Source organism: Aphelocoma coerulescens, chromosome 5 (genome assembly GCF_041296385.1).
Source record: "Aphelocoma coerulescens isolate FSJ_1873_10779 chromosome 5, UR_Acoe_1.0, whole genome shotgun sequence".
Classification (NCBI taxonomy): Eukaryota; Metazoa; Chordata; class Aves; order Passeriformes; family Corvidae; genus Aphelocoma; species Aphelocoma coerulescens.
The window spans coordinates 50,112,481-50,130,902 of NC_091019.1; the positions used below are offsets into that span (position 1 = coordinate 50,112,481).

Below are 18,422 nucleotides of genomic sequence, written 5' to 3' on the forward strand. Positions count from 1 at the left end.
GTGACATTGCATCCATCCCCGCAGGATCTATCAGACAAGCTGTGAAAGATCACTTTTTATTAACTCAATAGCTGATCTTTAAAGTTCTGAGAGTTACTAGTTGATCAACAGCAATCCCCAAAGAGAGAGGAAGTAAACCTCAAAGACTAGAGAATCATGTCCATAGTCTGGGCATGGCTTTGCCAGGCAGAAAGGAGATGAGGAAAGGAGCTCACCAAATCTCTTTAGCCTAAATCCTGAATACATATCAAAGCTGATCTGAAAACACAGCTTAAGACACCAATTATATAAAATGCACAGAGGATCTGTCCTGGCACCTCATTTCTGCAATTTGCAGCTTTTGGGAGTAATTTTAGGAGTATGACAACCTAGTCAGTAATCAGACTTTAGAGAAGAATGAAGTAATAATAATAATAATGATGACAATTAAAAAAAAAAAAGAAAACCCTACATTATTCTAACTGGAAATCAGGGAGCTAACTTGATCTTTACCCAATAGTTTCAAAGGACATATATTTAGCAGTCACTAGAATGGGTAAACACATCCATCCTGGATCTTGCTGTACAGAGCATGGTGCACAGCATTTATTGTAGTAATTTTTGATCAGCTGATACTTTACTGTTACAATTGCTCTTGACTCAAGCCAACGTATCTCTAGCAATGTAAACACCTTCTACAAGAACAGTCACTTTCCTACCTTCCTGCCACTTCCAAATGGTAATGGTATGTTCGGGATCCAGCCCTACGGACAGCAGCAATTTGCCAGTGGCACTGAAACTGACTGAGCACACGCCCTTGGAATGGTAGCACCGCAGTACTGACAGTGTCTGCTTGTTCATTGCATCCCACACGTGAATAGAAGGAGCTGTAGCTACACAAATATAAAAACATACCATTAGTATTCATTTTGAAAATGTGTAATAATTTGCTTATTGAAGCGGTTAATACTTTTTAAAAAGACAACTAAAATTGCTGTGATCAGATGGGAGAAAAAAAGGAAAGAAAGGAGATTTTGGCCTCCCTTTGGAAACCAATTTATGACAAACAGGATCACTAAGTAGGATAAACAAGTTGGCCTCATTACATTACCAGAGATGAAAACTTTGCTTAACTTGTTATGGGACTTGTGAAGCACAACAGAAGTTCCAACAGCAAGCTGTCTTCTCCTGTTTTTCTCCTAGTAAAGTTTAGGTCAGCATGCTAACTCAAAAACCTTCATAAATAAAGCCGTTCAACACGAATGTAACTTCTACATGGGGCTTTTGGACAACTGATAGCTACAGAGAAATCAGTTTACAGTGCAAGGCCAAAATCTCCTTTCTGCAAAATGGCCATCTGCCTGAAATGCTTGCCCTCTTAGGAGAACATCAGCCGAATCATCAGCTTGCTTACTGATGTAGAAGAACTATGGTATTCAGTTTGCGTTGTTTAGACTGCAAGCTCTCTGCAGTAAATCTGTCTTTCCATGCTACTAATGCATGTGATTATCTTTACCATGATGACAGCTAGTTTTTTTCCCAAATGCAATGCTTTCTTAAAGGATCTTGCAATCCATGCATAGTTTACAATCTCTGAACAGCACCTAAGGCATTTCCAGGACAGTAAGATTCTCAAACTTCTTCACTTCTGATCTCTAATAAATTTGACTGCAGAGTCTGGAGGTTACTGGTTCTTGTCATAGACCCAGATTCACATAAACTAAATTCTCTTTCAGATTCATGCTTTGTGTTTCTAATCAGTTAAATCTAGGCCCTCAAAGGCACACATGTGATGGGAAACAGTAGGCACAGGGACTTAGGCAAAATTTCAGCCACATGAAACTCAGTTTGAGCACAATTCCACAGCTGTTCCAAAACAGTCTTAAAAAAAAATTAGGAAGATTGTTCTGATTTCCCATTGGAATTTTCTCTCATGGCAGCAACATGGTATTATCATTACCTTTTGAGAGGTACTACAGCATAGTATGGACATGGCATTAAAACAGAAAGGGCAGGGGTTGACAGCAACTGTCATGTCCCAAAATTGTCAGCAAACTCCTTGCTGTTCTTACGGGAAACTGAGAGAAAGGAAAGCTTTCTTATGGCTCTGAACTGTTTTTTACTCTTAACACTCCCCTTGGTAAAACTCTGTATTACACTTGACTTATGCACCTGCCCTACAACCTTGGCCAAAATTTTTCTTTTGGGCGGCAGACAGAAACTCTCACCTAGATTTCCTGAATAAGAACTGACCAAATCTTTCAGAGCAAGACCTGCAAGACACAGAACATGGACTCTAAGGTCCTTCTACTTGATGAAGTCCTTCTGAAAGTCTCTGTCCTGACACTGCATCCTGCCTGTGTACTCAACACTCTCACAAGAGAGATGTTCTAAGGTGTCATCTCCTTCTCTGAGCAGTTAGATGAAGCTACTGTGGGCTGGCAGGACAAAAAAAATCTTCAGTAAGGTGGACCAAATCTACACCCAGTCATTAGGAAACTTTATTTGCCATTTCCCCCTATCACAAATATTACTGCTTCGAGAACCCCTGCGTCACTGTAGACAACTGAAAATTGGAACTAGAAAAGCAAAAGTTGTTGGTAAGAAGGATGCCAAATAGCCATCAATAAATTTTAAGTTAAACTATTCAGCTTTCTAATGAAGACAGGCAGTAGCTTGGATTCCAGACTAATGGTTCCATAAAGAAGAAAAAAGAGTGCTCGTTTCAGGCACTGACAACAGAATTTAGTAATATACACCAGCTCAAACTGAAGTTGCAGTAGGAAGAAGGCAAGTGAGACAGGGAAAGTGTCCAGGCACCATATGCAGGACTAAAGATGTTCTTTCATATAAATATCCATATCATCATTGCTTTTTAAAATACAGATAAAAGGTACCTATATTCTTCCTCCCATCCTTAGAGCAAGCACCATTTGCCATATTTAAGAGAAGTCAGCACACATTAAAGATGTCAACGTACATTTGTTCTTACAGAATGAGTTTTAGATCCACATGAAGATTATTACACTTTCTAGTACACATGACCACACATTTATGCATCTCTGAGGATTCTTCACCAGACAATTATGGCTGCTCAACAGTGAGCTCAATGGCACATGATGGTGATGAGCTTTTATAATTACAGTTGAAAAAAACAACTTATTAATAAAAAATAGTTCAGTCAAGACTGTCAAAATGTCAAAGACCCAAAAGGATATAGAAAAAATTAAACTGACATCAGAACAAGCATTTTGGATCAGTGGTAATAACTGCATGACAATTGCACATAAATGTGAAAGGTGATTAGTTTTTTCACTCAGTCACCTAGGCCTCCTCAATGAAATTTACTTTAGAAATGCATGTTTAAAATTACACTCAATTGAAGGTCTCAACCAAATGTTGTCAGCCCCAACATGTCTACGAAACTGGCAAGCATACACAGGAATGCTACAGTAGCAGTATGTATTAAAACTCACTAATCACTAATCAGCAAGAAGGGAATATGCTTCAACAAGAGCAGTTTTTCAGTGTGTTCTAATACTTTTAATTTTTCTATATTTACAGTATGCTGAGCTGTTTTGACTTATATTCAGTGCTGACAGTAATATGACTGACACGGGGTTTAATAAACTAAAAATGAATTCACATCACTATAAAGCTCTATAAAGCTGCAGATGGCTGCTAGATAGACTAACTACACCTGAAGATGTTAAAATTTCATTTCCCTTACCTGACATATCTGCTGAGTCTCCTGTAATGGAAAAGCAGCAGAAAAATAATTAGATCAGAAATAGATCAGGATAAGTGCTAAAGAAAATATATGCCACATTCAGTGTAATTTCTTAATACACACCTTGATGTCATCTTTTTGCATTGCAGCAGCACCAATACTGCTATTAAAGATGAGTAATTACTGATAAAAGGAGGTCACATCAGAAATAAATCATAGAATGAATATACTGCATGAATGAATGTATTTTGATTTCCATTTTGAGCTACAACACAAAAATCTACTTTTGGTGTACATTAGGTCTCTCTCAGCCAAAGTAAATGAAAACATATTTTTTTAATGTCATTGATATTTTAACAAATTAAGTGGGAAAAATATGCTAAGTAGCATTTGAGTACCTGAAGATTCAATAAATCTTTTGAAGATTTAAATCATGATGGTGATACTATTTGTGCCAACTATATCAGTAAGAAAAGTAGCAGCAATTAAGTATGTTCTTTATAGAGTATATACACCCCTTAACATCACTTCAAAATCAAAAAATAAGTGCTGCTTTAAGATATTTCACTTCCAGCTCATTTTTAATTCTCTACTTAAAAGTGTATGTAATTTTTAAGTGTCATCTGCCCTGATTTGTGTGCCTTAATCCACATTACAAAACAGTTAAAATTGTTCTACTGCTAGTTGATGTAGAAATGATTATGAAAATAAAAAAAAGGATTAAGTCTTGTGTTTTGTCTTGGGTAAGATGAACACTGCAGAAGAAAAGTTTTCACTTTCTTCCCCTACAGAAAGGCAAACAGGGCCAGATTAAGAAATACGATGAAAAAGCAAATTCTTAAAGACATTAAAAGGTTTGTAATTCCTGCAATTGTTCTTTGCAATCAAATCATAGACAAAAATCTGCTGATGATTTTTTCCATTTAAAGCATTTCCATTAAAAATTTGTTTAAAATTATGTGAAGCAAGAAACTCACCAAGAAAGGAAGCTATTTTAGCTAAGCAGTTACTATTATCAATGAGTCAATTTTAATGAGACATGCACCTAAAAATCCAAAAGACACAGGAAAGCAGGTAATAAACTCTGCAGAACTGACTGTATTTACATGAAACCTCTAAAACAAACCTAAAGAAAAAAAAAATCTATTTTGGCTGAAATCAAATAAGGGGGGTTTTTTGTATTCCATGCACTGAAGAAAATAATGTGGGTTTGAATCTGCTGAGAATCAATGGAAGGTATGAAAACTACAACTAGACTATAGGGCTACAAAAATCACTCTTCTGCAAAATCAAGAAACAGCAATTTCTACCAGCTATGCAAATGAAAAATGGGTTTTTTCTTCTCTTTATTTTTTTTTTTTTCTTTAACCTGGTTAGTTCATAGATCTTAATGTCACTATGAAATATATATACATTTTCCCTCTAAATCTAAATTTCTCTCTAGGGAACACCATGAGGGCTTTGGTTCTGCCTGGAATATTACAACTATATCATATCCAACCACCAAGTAGGTATTATAAATCGACCTGATGAGATAAAACCTACACAAATTGACATGTATTTTAAAAAATGAAGGTTAGCTCTATTCAGCTTCTTTGGAAGGGCTATGACTCTTTGGAAGGTCTAACACAAGCTGATAGTTCAATACAACCAGACTAATTTAATGGGGCTTAAGATTTCGGAAAAAATAGTTTTGATAATACTCCAAACAAAAGATAAGTTTAATCTTTCATGCCTCAATATTTTTGTCAACTTTATTCAATTACATTCAGAGAAACATATAAAGAGGACAGGTAACTGAGTAACACTCATACAAACGGAGATAGCATAATCAAATATTTTTGTGATTTATCATGAATTTACAAGGCCCTGATTGCATGCTCTTATGTTAATTCCTTTTACAAAGAAATACAAACATACCTACTTGGCCAGTTGCCACTATGTTGATAAACTTGGGGTGCTGATTCACAGTGAGGCACAAAATATCATCATTGTGTTCCTGGTAAAATGACTGAGAGCCTAAAAATATGAAAAAAAAACCAAACCAAACCCTAGTTCAACTTTAATTAAAACATTTATACACAGAGACTTGGCTAATGTTTGAAAAGTTTATAATATTTGTTAGAAAACAGCATTATGGTCATGTTGCATTTTGAAGGTTAAAACCAGAAAGCAGAAACTCATAATTTTTTATCTTGACTTCAACACACAGCACTCAGTAACTCCGAACTATTCCCTCAAGTTTTCCACATCAAGTTGCTTAACTATCACAGAAACAAATGGTATTCTGTACTTTTTAAAGGTCTAAGTTATCTAAAGTAAATGGGTTGTTGGGAATGAATGTGATACAGATGATTGAAAAGTAAGCCAAATAAAAATATGAACTTATGCTTAAAAAAAAAATTAAATTACAATTACCCCATTGTTCAGCTCTTTTAGTTTCTGTGATCATTTTAACATTCAAATTTCAGAAAGCTAATACCAAAAAAACCAAATCTTTACTTCCTTCAAAGTTTAGTCACCAGGAATATTTCAGTATACTTGTTTGCTTATGCAGCTATTATGAATATTTTCTACAGACTGAAATTTTAGCAACAAATAATATTTTTTACACATACTTTTACAATACTTAAAGCATATTAATTGCTTTATAAACTGTAACTCCATGTCTGTAAAGAAACATTTTCCCTCCAGTGGGTTTTCTCCTACCTGTTGCCACATTATACAAGATCCCAATAGATGCAGTGTGATAAATTACATCAGCACCATCATTCAAATAGTGCACATTGTTTCTGCAGTCCTTGCCTCGATACCCAAATACCAGCTCCAAAATTAGGTCCTAAAAAAGATATTCACATCAATAGACACTCAAAACCTTAAAGCACTTATGAACTTTACAGTCTTCTGTAGGCTTTTATTTTTTAATTATGTCCTTACATAGTAAAGGAGTTTAACAACATCTCAAAGCAACAGAAACTGAGCTTGTGCCTCCCCTGTCAGTTTACATGGCTGCTCATGCCTGTCACACATAGCTGTGTCACCCTTTCATACCTGTCAGGGGGATGCTGCAGAATGTGCACATATACACACAGACATATAGATACACTGAAAGAGATACTCATACACATGCACATAAATAAATAAACTGCAGTGAAGAATAAAACTCTTTGAATGTGGAGGACACTAAGAAACAAAGAATGACAAGCCTTGGTCCACAATTTAATTCCTGCTGGCAACTAGAAAGCTGAATTACAGTCTAAAACTTCTAGAGCAATGATGTCAGAAAGCTGTTTATTGTGCTACACCAAACATTTTGCAGCATCAATGATACTTGGGTTGGTATGAAGAACCGCATTTTCCAAGGTCAGATGAAATTTCTACCTCAGATTAATAAAGAGTTGGTATATTTATTTGCAATTGCTATGTAATGAAAAAACAGGTGCCAAGGCTAAAGTCATCATTAATAGAATTTTTAAAATTATTTTTAAAACTCTTATCAATAATGAATTTGAAATGAAGTCTTAAAATAAAATTTTAAAAGATTGGAATAAAAAAATGCTTAGTTTCATTAGCAATAATACACCCTTTAACAATCTGGTTATCTAAACAAGACATCCTGCTTTCTACAGTCAGTTCTAAGGTTTTATGATTACTAAGAATACAGTTATACTCCATTTCATTTGCAAGAAAAAGAAATAGAGACCTTTTTTTTATTTACAAGTAAAAATTCTCTCCCATTTTTTCTGCTATTTACCCACTATTCACTATTTCCATCTTTGATATATTTAGAATAAAACAATCATATAATGTGTTCACAGATGTGTCATTTTCTGGCAAAACAAAAGCCTACAATAAGAAGAGGAGATCAACATTTTTCTTACCTCTATAGGTCTCTTTTTTTTCCCCACATTATTTGTCTGCAGTTTCTCCGGCTGTGGCAATGCCCTACTAACTGGTGGTCTGAAATAAAGAACTGTGAATAAGAGAAGGCTGTCCGTCACCCATTCCATACTAACAGTACCTTCCAACCTGCTAACGCATAGGGAAATCTTACAGCCCTATCCTGCTCAACTAACATTCATAGTCATCTTTAAAAGACATACCTCTGTCAAAGCAGAAAGACAAAACCTAAAAATCTTTGTTTAACATACTAAGTTCTCTAATTCTTCAACAATCCATGGGTTAAAGAAAAAGCTTGCTTTAAAATGATTGACCACTTTTAAAATATTCTTAGCTTTTTCAAGCTATGTTTTTAAGGTACTTTCATCTTCCCTGTAGCAATTTTACTGAATAGAGGCTACCTGATTAATCTAATAATGCCTGTTCCCACATGCCTCCAGCAGACCCCTAACTTCTCCTATTTTTGTAATAGTTTGTAAAGAACTCCAGATGCACCTGCCCATTCACTCTTAGATCAACTGAAATGAGATATGGATCAAAGCTTACATGGAAGTAAACCAAGACCATGTAAATGCAGGAGTAACAGCCATAACTTATGTTCCACTGTTCTGAATAGCCCAGATTTAATTAAGAACTCTCAATTAGATATGTGTAATGAATATCTGTAACATCTCTCACATTACATTTAACTGTACCTATACAAAGAAACACACACACAAATAAGATTTATTTATTAAATATATGCAACTAGTAATAGTAACTAGTAAACTATTCCTAGTAATTTGCAGAAGCATTGATTTTTGATTCTATAGATACAGCATTTGTGGCTGCAATAACAATCCTTCAAACTGGACCCATAAGAGAAACAATTCATTTAAAAACAAATTCTATGTATAGATTCAGTGACATACAGATGATTTAATCCAGTAGGCAGTGCAATAAACTAATATCAAACATGAAGCAACAGGTCTCTTTCATATTCCTTTTTAGGATGAAGTACTTCTAATTTCATCTCTGTTCTTGAGTGATTTTGATTCAAAATAATGACTGTCTTTTCTAAGAACAATAGAATATGATTTGTTTGTACACTGTGTATTTTGAAGGACAGTTGAAAAGCTTTTTTTTCCCAGTTATTCAAATAAAATACAATTTTCTTAGATTTATTTCTTCATTTTCCCTGCCTAATTTTAGTACAATTTATAGATTGATGTCACATCACCAAACATAAGATTTATATGTATTACAATGCAAACTACACTGCAAATATAAACTGTGTTCTGAGATATTCCACTTAGTTCCTCTACTGTTAGAAGCCTGTTAAGTACTTGTAGAAAAAAATTACAGAAAACCCCCAGATGACAAAAAAATTCTGTCTAGTAAAGTCTGTCTGTTGCTTGGACCACCCAAATGTGATAAAGTTTACTAAAGCTTCCTATTGTGTTAGACAGGACTGGAGGGAGGTACTTGAAATATTTAATTCAGCATCATACATCTAGATTTTATGAAATGTGAACTCTATACAATAGAAAATCCGAGTGCACATGTAACAAGAAATTTTGCCACTTCACACTGCACAGTTAGTTAACACTGAATCTTTTCATGGGGGGGATATGGACTGCATTAAATTATTACTGGAGCAAAACATGAAACAGTAAATTAAAGTTAACATGAAAATTCAAGGCATGAAGGAAGATAAGTAAGGTTCATATTTCGTATTCATTCATGAGTAAGTGCAAATTAAGACACAGAACACTAACTTGAAATATGGAGGAAGACTTCTGTAACTTCACAAAGAATGGTATATTAACAGTTGCTTTTTGCTACACCAAAATTATTTTTCTTAGAAAACAGATTTCTAATAAACTGGCTGTAAAGGCAAGATCTGGGGACATGGACCATGCATAGCAAGGCAGGTCCAAAAAGGAGTCCAATATGGACATGCAGTAAGGTCTGCTTCTTCAGAGACAAATATTAGAAGATAGCAGCACTTAAATATACTCTTTCAGTCCTGCTTGAAATTTGTGTGGTGGGAATGTACCCCTAGACTTCATTCTCAAAAGTCCTCAGTTAAAAATCTTTATTCTTCTCTGAGATTTGCAAATGGAAGGGATTCACATACACCTTGAGACAGAAAAGCATGACATTTGAATTTTTTTTTCATAGTCTGGACCTAGCTCACAGTCACAGCATCCTGACCTTTAGTATGTGAAGGTGACAAAGTAACCTCCCTAACTTTTGGAAAAGAGGAGGAAAAGCAAAGCAAGTGTGGCCTGGGCTGTCTTCATCATCTATACAAGCACACTGGCCAGTACAGGAAGCAGGGAATCTCTCTCATTTCTGTCAGCAATCCCAACATCCAATTCCACGATCTCTCTTGAATCACTACTGTCTCTCAACTGTTTTTTTTCCAGGTTTTATGCTTGATGTGAGATTCCTAACCTGCCAAGCTATTTTTCCAGGTCTTCTCTTCTGTCCTATCACCACTGACTCCAAGCATTCCCTTACCTAGTCTGTCATACAACAACAATAGCACTGCTAGGCCAATTCCTCAGTTTTTCATTTTGAAAAATAAAGAAACTACACTTTTCTTTAGAATGTTCTAAACTGTCAACAGAGAAAATCTCCCAGCAGGTCACAACGTTTACCATATTAAGATGGTAAACATAAGGCGAGAGGCCATCTAAAAGAGGAAAAAATGCTTGACTGTGTTTGTTCCCCACTTCCACAGCAGATGAGCAAATTCAGTTGCAAACACCCTGATCAGGAAGCAATAGGTATCTCCCAGTGTCACAGAAGTCTTCTTATCATTGTGTGCTACCCCAACTGAATCAAATCTAATCAAGAAAAACTACTGAAATGTACAAACAAAAATTTAAAGGCACAGATTCAGTATGGGGAATGGGCTTTCTAAAAGCACTTCAGTGATACAAAGAATAAAAACCTCCCTTATTCATTGAAGTAAATGAAGACACAGAGAAAAAGAGAAACTAACACAGCCCAGTTCCTGCTAATATTTGCTGAGTTGGGGGAGAAGAGAAAGGAATAAATCAGACAGCTCCATTAAACATCTGAGGTAAATTTACATTAAGATTCCTTCTTTTTTCCTAAAAGTAATTTTTTTCCCAAAATCTTTTTTGAAATGGTTACTGATCTCCCAAAATATTACAAATAAAATTTTGGTTGGGTTTTGAAGTGTATTGGAATTTTTTGCATATGAATATAAGTACTGCTTAGAACAAATTCTAGTGCTTACAACCTCTGAAGTTAAATGACAAAATAATAACTAGTTCTCTGCCTGTGCAATCAAAATTCTCTAAAGAATGAATAGGGTTAACAAGTTAAATGAATTGCACATAGCTGTCATTATACATAAGCTGTTATTTTATGGTTAAAAATTATAGTTATTGAAACATATCTAGTAACTGATTTCTGTAACAAGTTAATGATATTAAGAGCTGCTAATCAAATTTTTTCCCTATCTACAATTTTACTTTCAACTGTAATTCAAATTTCTGAATTCCTTTGATACTTCCATAATTACAGCTCATTTATTCAGCAACTAGGAGCACACTTAAAAATGTAAGTTCCTCAAAAAGCATTTGTACAAAAATGGTTTCTTAAAAACCACTTACACAATTTTGCCTTTGAAACATATTTTTTTTTTAATTAAGTAAATACAACATGTACCTTTCTCTTTTTAAACATGGAAATTGGGAACAGTGCTGAAGTGCTGAAAATTGGAAGATTGTATACCAGTGATTCTGTTGGTCCTAACCATTAGTCTCCCCAATAATCAGCTTTCCACTGTCTTGTTACCTCTTCTCTCATCCCATGCAGCAGCAATAAAATCAAACAGCAAGTAGAGTAGGGAGTACTGCAGAAATGTGAGACTGGCATGCTGTTTGTTGTGCATGCTGCTTCTACTGGCATGTTGTAGAGCTCAAAAAGGCTTCTGGAGAAGAAGAAATACAGTTGTCAAAGGCATATTAAGGACTAAAAAGAAAAGCAAAATGCCACTTAACTCAGCTGTGAAGCATCGACACCCAAGATAGGATTGCCAGTCTACACACACAGAGCAGCAGAAAATAATCCAAACCTTCTTGAAGGAAGGAAAGTAGAAAAAGATATGCTCCTCTCTGCTCCAGACACTTTTCTAGCTGAGAGACAGACGTTTTGATAGAGTAAGGAAATCTTTAAATGCGGCTTCCTGTAGATTACATAGCAGCCAGCATGTGGAACAAAAATGTCAGATTCTAGATTTAACAATCATGCAATGTCATACATGAAATCCCTATTTGTGCTTGGTCTTTGCATATTAAGTGCCTTAATTAATTTGAGCTTAATATTTTTTAATTGAATGTTAAAATTAACCCATCAGCCCAGGTACACTAATCAAGTTTTTATGGTCTTCCTGTGTTTACTGTATACTTTTACAAGTGTTTTAAGATGTGTTGGATGTATTTTTTTATGTTTTACTTGTATCTTGGTTTCAAGGCAGATTTTAAAAACCCCAGCTGCAACAGACAGCCCAGCCCCCATGGCCGTACCCTGTAGGCACCTGACCCTTGTCTCAACTAATATCACCCCTCTGACCAGGAGGAGCCATTGGTGGACGGAGATGGTCTGTCAAAGGGAGAGCACCAATCACCTTGAACCAAAGGGGTGGGCTGTGGGCGGACTGTGGGCGGAGCAAAAGCTATAAAAGGGAGCAAAACAGACACGCCTTTCTCATTCTCCCTTCCTCTCCAGCTTGCTAAGTTCAGTGCTGGAGAAACCTACCCCTTTTTAGGGGCTTTTAGAAATAGATTTCTTTTTGACCAGCCTAGACTGCAAGTTTTTTTTTTTTTTTTTCTCTACCTGAGGTTCAGAGCTGCCTTAAGCCTAAAGTTCCTGAATCCCTGCGCTCCTGGGGCATACTTCCTGAGCCACTAGGATCCCAAATTTTTATATTTTGTTAGTTTTTGCAATTTTTCAATTTTTCTGTTTTAATAAATTGTTTTAATTTCTACAAAGAGTTGTCTCATTCCTCACATGCAAAAAATTTCTCTATTACTTTGAATAACAGACTAAGAATTGTATCAACAACTAATGTCCTGCTTTACAGATGAGGGTAGGGGAAGATTGAGCAAGACTGCCCAATCCACCTTCTGCTCACTCCAGAATGCTTTGAAAGCCTTCATATTTTTAATTTCTGATTTGTCATGGACAATTTTGCAACCGTCTCATTACTGTTGCTCTAGAAATTAACAGAACACAGCATAAAAAGCCCTTCTTCCACTTGTCAGCTTCATACTTGACACAGAGCACTTAAACTTCCTCTCCTTCCTCCTCTCCTACCCTGGTCCTAACTCATTTAATGTCCCTGAAACACAGAGGGAAAAAGGAGTTGGAGGGGAAAAAAAGGCAGAAAAACTAAATACAGCAGAAGAACATATTTGAAGTTTGATGAAAGCAGTAAAAACTGAAAGGACATGGTTCTGACAGAGGTTTACATTACTGGAACTATTTCTCTGCTGCTTGGTTCTAGAACGTGGCATTTTTATAACATTTGCTGTCTGTTAATCCCTTGTGATAGAATGGGAGAAGAGGTAAAACAATCTCACATTTTACAACTGCTTGAGAAGAACATCTATACTTAAATGCTCTACAAACACAGGTTGATACCATCCTTAAGTAATCATTATAGTACATTACATTCGAACGTTACCACACAACAGAATAAAGTGAATGTACAGTGGTCAGGAAGACTTGGCAACGTTTACTCAGCTGTAATATCTCACAGGTCACCTAAACAATTTATCTAAGTACCTGTCCAGGAAAGACTAATTCTATATTGATCCAGAGCAGTGGAACTGGAACTCAAATTACAAGCATGTATGTATTCTCTTCCCAATTAAGCTTCAAGATAACAACTTGAGCATTTAAAAGCAGGAATGTTGAAGGACATGAGAATACATTTTCCAAGTGCTTTTTTTAAAGGTGTGAAAGCCGAAGATATTTTTTATTCACTATTTAATGTGCAGCAAAGTGACTAATGGCATATGCAACACACAGTGGTCATATACCTGTATGCACAACTCGCTTGCATGCTCAAAAACTGTGTGGAAAAGATGGGAAGGAGAGCATGAACAGCATGGGGTGAATTCACATATGGATAGGGTCAGTTCGTGCATGTGGAAGGAGAATTCCAGCCATCTATCATAAGGGCAATAAATACCCTAATAATGGCATTTTATTTTTAAAATGAAAATAGATTTGTATATATATTTTAATATTTCATGTTATGACACTATAAAAATCAAGTATAAGCATTTTGAAGTAGTTTCTGAAACAACAAGTCTCTTTTTCACAGTTTTAGACATAGTTTCAATATTACTACCTCCTGTTGTATGATGTTGTACTTCATTCCTTATCTTCCTCATTGTTACTGAGTTTCTAAAGTTATTAACAGAATAAGGAATGATTTTCTGTAAATTGCAACCGATTATTTGAGTTCTGTGGTAACTTATAACTGTAGTTTATAATATTTATTTCTGTTTTAAAAATATAACTATTATTTTGGGCACAATTTCATAAAGCAAATTACAGCTGTTGGTACAAAAGGAAAAGTTCCCTCCTGTGCAGGGCACCAAAGCAGCACTTCATACTTAGAGGGACTTGCAGAGAATTTAACAATTGATTTTGCACTACTCTTCAGCATGAAGTGTCTTGCACTGCCCTCCCCAAAAGGTGTTGGCAAGCATGAAGTATAGAATGAATTTTAAAAGTAAGGAGGACTTCTTTCCATTTACTCTTGCAAGTTCTCCAAAGTAATTTGTGAAACTTTACAGAGGTCTGATTTCCATTAGAAGATAATGAAGGCTGGTAGTTTCTAAATACTGCTTCTTGACAAAAATTACTTATAATTATTTTCATGTGTCCTATGAGCAGTAAGTGCCAGTTTATACTCACTAATGCAGATACAGGGAATCTAATGCTTAAATAATTTAGTGACACATACATCTTGACATGTCAGGTGAGACTGTCAAATTATCACATGTAAAACAGCTGTCCACCAGGGGGCAGGAAAGAGTGGTAATCTTTATAATATTTTAGTAAGTATTACTGAAAAAATATTGCTTGTGAAACATAGGAAAGTATGGTGTTGGAGTTCACACTGTAAAAAAAAAATCTAGTTTATTGTATGAAACAGAACTACAATGAATATATATAAATTACAGATTTGTAATACAGCAATATTCTGAAGACTGATAGGTGCATGGTATGGCACCCAACATGACAGATGGCTTTTAAGGAAAATGGGAGGTGGCAGTAGAAGATGGACTAGATAGCAAAATAAAAGCATTACCTGGAACCTCTTTTCAGCAGCAGATGGGAAAGAGAAAAGGATTACTTATACAAGTTTGGCTAAAATTAGGTGCCAGTGAATTATTCATATAGATAATTATTACTGACTTTCTGGTTTGTACACTTCATTTTACAACAAGGGGATTATTCACTTCATAGCCTATGTAAATCTATTATTTGTATAGAAAACTCCCATTCACTGAAATGGGAATTCTGAATGTGTGTTGACATGAGAATATAATTCTTTGGGATAACTCTACTGTAAATACAGAAATAAAGCAGAAGCAAAACCAAAAACATCTGAACTATACCAAGTGTTTAGAGTCGGCAAACACAACACCTGAATTACTCAAAGAAAGGTTGTGCAGATTTAACTTCCAGAAATAAGCTTATGGATAAAACAGTCAACTTGCTATTAAAGACAGATGTTCAAGTTCACTCACAAAAATACATTCATTCATACTAAGATACAATTATCTCAGCTAGTAAGAACGTGTGAGGTACTGAGCACTACTGATATGTGCTATTTTTTCATGACTACTTAATTGAGTTTATGTTGACTGAAGATACTTTGCACTGGATAGGTTTCCTCAGTTATGTATGAAGGAATATTCCTAAACTTTGGCTAGCCAAAAATCATTATTAATCATAGAGCATATGGACATGTACAGATGATTTCCTATCATTTGTAGTATGCATGAGCACATTCCATTAGTTTGATTAGCTGGTACACTTCCACTGGTTTCCTTAGCTTTTCTTTTAAGAACTACCAAGCAACTCCATCTTGGCAAGGAGAACACTAGTTAGTCTTTTTCACTTATAAGTTAAGCAAAAATAATTTATGAATAATTTAGGAAAAATTTTCCTGAAAATTACGAACACAGCGTCAACAACTCACCAACTCACAAATAAATTTTTTTCCCTACTGAAAATAATGTTTTACTGAATGTCTTCTAATTAGTTTTAACTTTATTTTGCAGTGCAAGACTGATGCTCTATTTCTTCATATAGGAAACAGCTAAAACTTTCCCACAATAAAATCCAAATGTACCTGGAACAGGTTTTGCAATTAAAAGCATGTAATTCCTCAAGAACTACAGAATGTTTTTCATAGTAACACAGGAGAAATGAGATTCCCCAAGAACGGAGCAGATTTCTCTTACAATTTTCCTGAGTCCACATAAAGAAACATTCATACAGTCAAAGGAACATTTTTAGCTTCCATTTATCATTTTCAATTCTTTGATTTACAATTCTACTTTTTCAATTTCATGATTCAAGTTTTGAACAACATATTCCACATGGACCACACAAGACATACCAAATTATTAGCTAGCAAATATTTACATATGGATGCCTAAACAGTACAAGAAATATTTCATTAAGGCTTTTGTGCTGTCCTCATCACTGAAGTATGCAAGACTTATTTGAAGCTGTATTCAACCTATCTGGCAATACACCCATGATCCAGTTACCCTTTTCCTGACATCTTAAAAAATGCATATTGTCCAAAAAACTTTTTACATTCTGTTGATAAAACCAATCTACACAGTTCATAAACCAAGTGCAAATCTTCCAACTCTCACCACTGAGCTACACAACAGTTTCTCTACACATTTCCTTTTTGGCTGCAAAGTGAATACATGTTTTTCTTTGCATTCAAAAATTGAGATTATTTAGTAAACCTTGATACTCGGAAATTGGCTTTTTCACTTCCTCAAAGACATGGGTTTTAGCTCAGCTTTGGGAAGAAAAAATAATTACCTCAAACTGGTAGACCATTCTTTTCCATCATGTTGTTCTAGTCTACAGCTTGTAACATAATTAACTAACAATAAAACTAAATTTATGATTGGAAAGAATGAAGTCTGAAATTTCAGGGTTTTCAGTCCCAAGGTTAATGCCCTGCACTAATGTACATTCCAACGGGTAAAACAGGCTTCAAAAAGCCTGTTTCCTAAAACTGTTTTTTTAAAAAGTTAATGTTAAATTTGAACTTTCCTGTAATCTAATTTATTATGCAAATATGGTAAGCAGAAAGAGAGAAGAAGCTGCTAGTGCAAAGTCCCTTGCTATAGCTTTTCATTTTTGACTCCTGGCTTCTCCCCTCTCCCAAATCACACAAGCTGACAGAATCAAAGTAGAAAATAAGGATGATTTTTTATGAAGAGAGCTCTGCAGTGTGTATTATTTACATTCATATCACAAGTCACTAGACTGGAAAACAGAATAATGTAATTGCATTCTGTTTATTTATCCAAAACATATATGCAAGATGTTTGTATAAAATTTCAGAATTTCTCCTTCAGTGGCAATTACAAGGTGATAATTGTGAGGTTTGGATTAAAAATGTTTCATTTCAGTAGCTTCCTTCCTCTCTCACTGCCTTGGAAGTACAATTTACATTTATTTACTGTCTCTGTTGAATACAAAAAAAAAATTCTTCACTTCTCAATCTGTAAGAGACTAGTCTGTAAATACTTTTTTAGTTTCCTTCCCATTTTGAATTCACAAGGATCTAAAGTAGGTGATCCATTTTTGCATCTGTCTATACATCCCTATGCAGACACAAAAAATCCTCAAGAAAAAAAAACAAAACAAAAGCTAAATAAAAGCAGAGGCAGTTTTGTCTCAACACCTGGTTTTGAATTATATCTGGGAGTATATGCAGAACAGCAAAAGAATTTTCAAAAGATCCACTGGGATCTTTGAACACAAGAGATCTCAGCACATGGACTAAGTAATGGTTTTATCTGCTTGCAAATCTTTAAAACTTATGGTGAAAAATTTGAACTGAAAGTCCTGGTTGTTTAGTTTTGAGATCTCTTGGTACAGCCATTCTTCTGTAAGGTACATAAATCACAGCACTGCTCCTCTGACAGCGACAAACAGCCAACTTCAGGGAGTATAAGAACAAATACGAACGGATCATTATTCTCCCGAGGCATCTCCCAAACCTTCAGTGCTGTGCAGTTCAGGGAGTAGCTGAGTCAGAAGTGTTTTCAAAATCCACCACAATGGACTTTTTTTCTGAGTAATTTACCTGGCACAAAAGCATACTAGGAAAGAACCCTTAGTAAAGGGTAGAAACAGTTTTCAAATGTATTTTGTGTTGCTGAGTATCCACAAAGCTATTATACAACCAAATTAGACACACAGTACACATCTTTTAACGTAAAAATATTACCTATAAACATTATTATTCAGAAATGATAAATAATTCAAATTGCAGACCTAAGTGCTGCCTCACAGCAGTGCCATTTTGTGTTTCCAATAGAAGTTAAAATAAGCATTCCAATTTCAATGATATAGCATGGTAATTTCACTGCTAGAGAATACTGTATCATTAGTAGAGCTGGCCTTTAACAACAGCACAAGCAAACCTTAGACCAACTGAATCTCAATGAAATCTTGAGTTCTAGTCACAGAGGCAGCTCAGTCTACAAGTCTGAAGGGTGGCCTAACA

The 18,422-nt window shown here is 35.2% G+C and overlaps 1 protein-coding gene across 5 annotated transcripts in view; it reads right to left on the reverse strand.

Annotated features, from left to right (window-relative positions):
- EML5 (EMAP like 5) overlaps positions 1-18,422 on the reverse strand; it is a 111,739-nt gene that overhangs the window by 19,417 nt on the left and 73,900 nt on the right. For 2 of the 5 annotated variants that reach the window (XM_069018048.1, XM_069018046.1), the window contains 5 exons: positions 7,591-7,669; positions 6,419-6,548; positions 5,630-5,728; positions 3,710-3,730; positions 699-872 (listed from right to left, as the gene is read on the reverse strand). In XM_069018048.1, coding sequence (XP_068874149.1) covers positions 699-872; positions 3,710-3,730; positions 5,630-5,728; positions 6,419-6,548; positions 7,591-7,669 — 503 coding nt within the window. Of the gene's footprint in view, positions 1-698; positions 873-3,709; positions 3,731-5,629; positions 5,729-6,418; positions 6,549-7,590; positions 7,683-18,422 lie in introns of those variants that run through there. The other 3 variants (XM_069018050.1, XM_069018049.1, XR_011151445.1) reach the window with 3 other exon arrangements.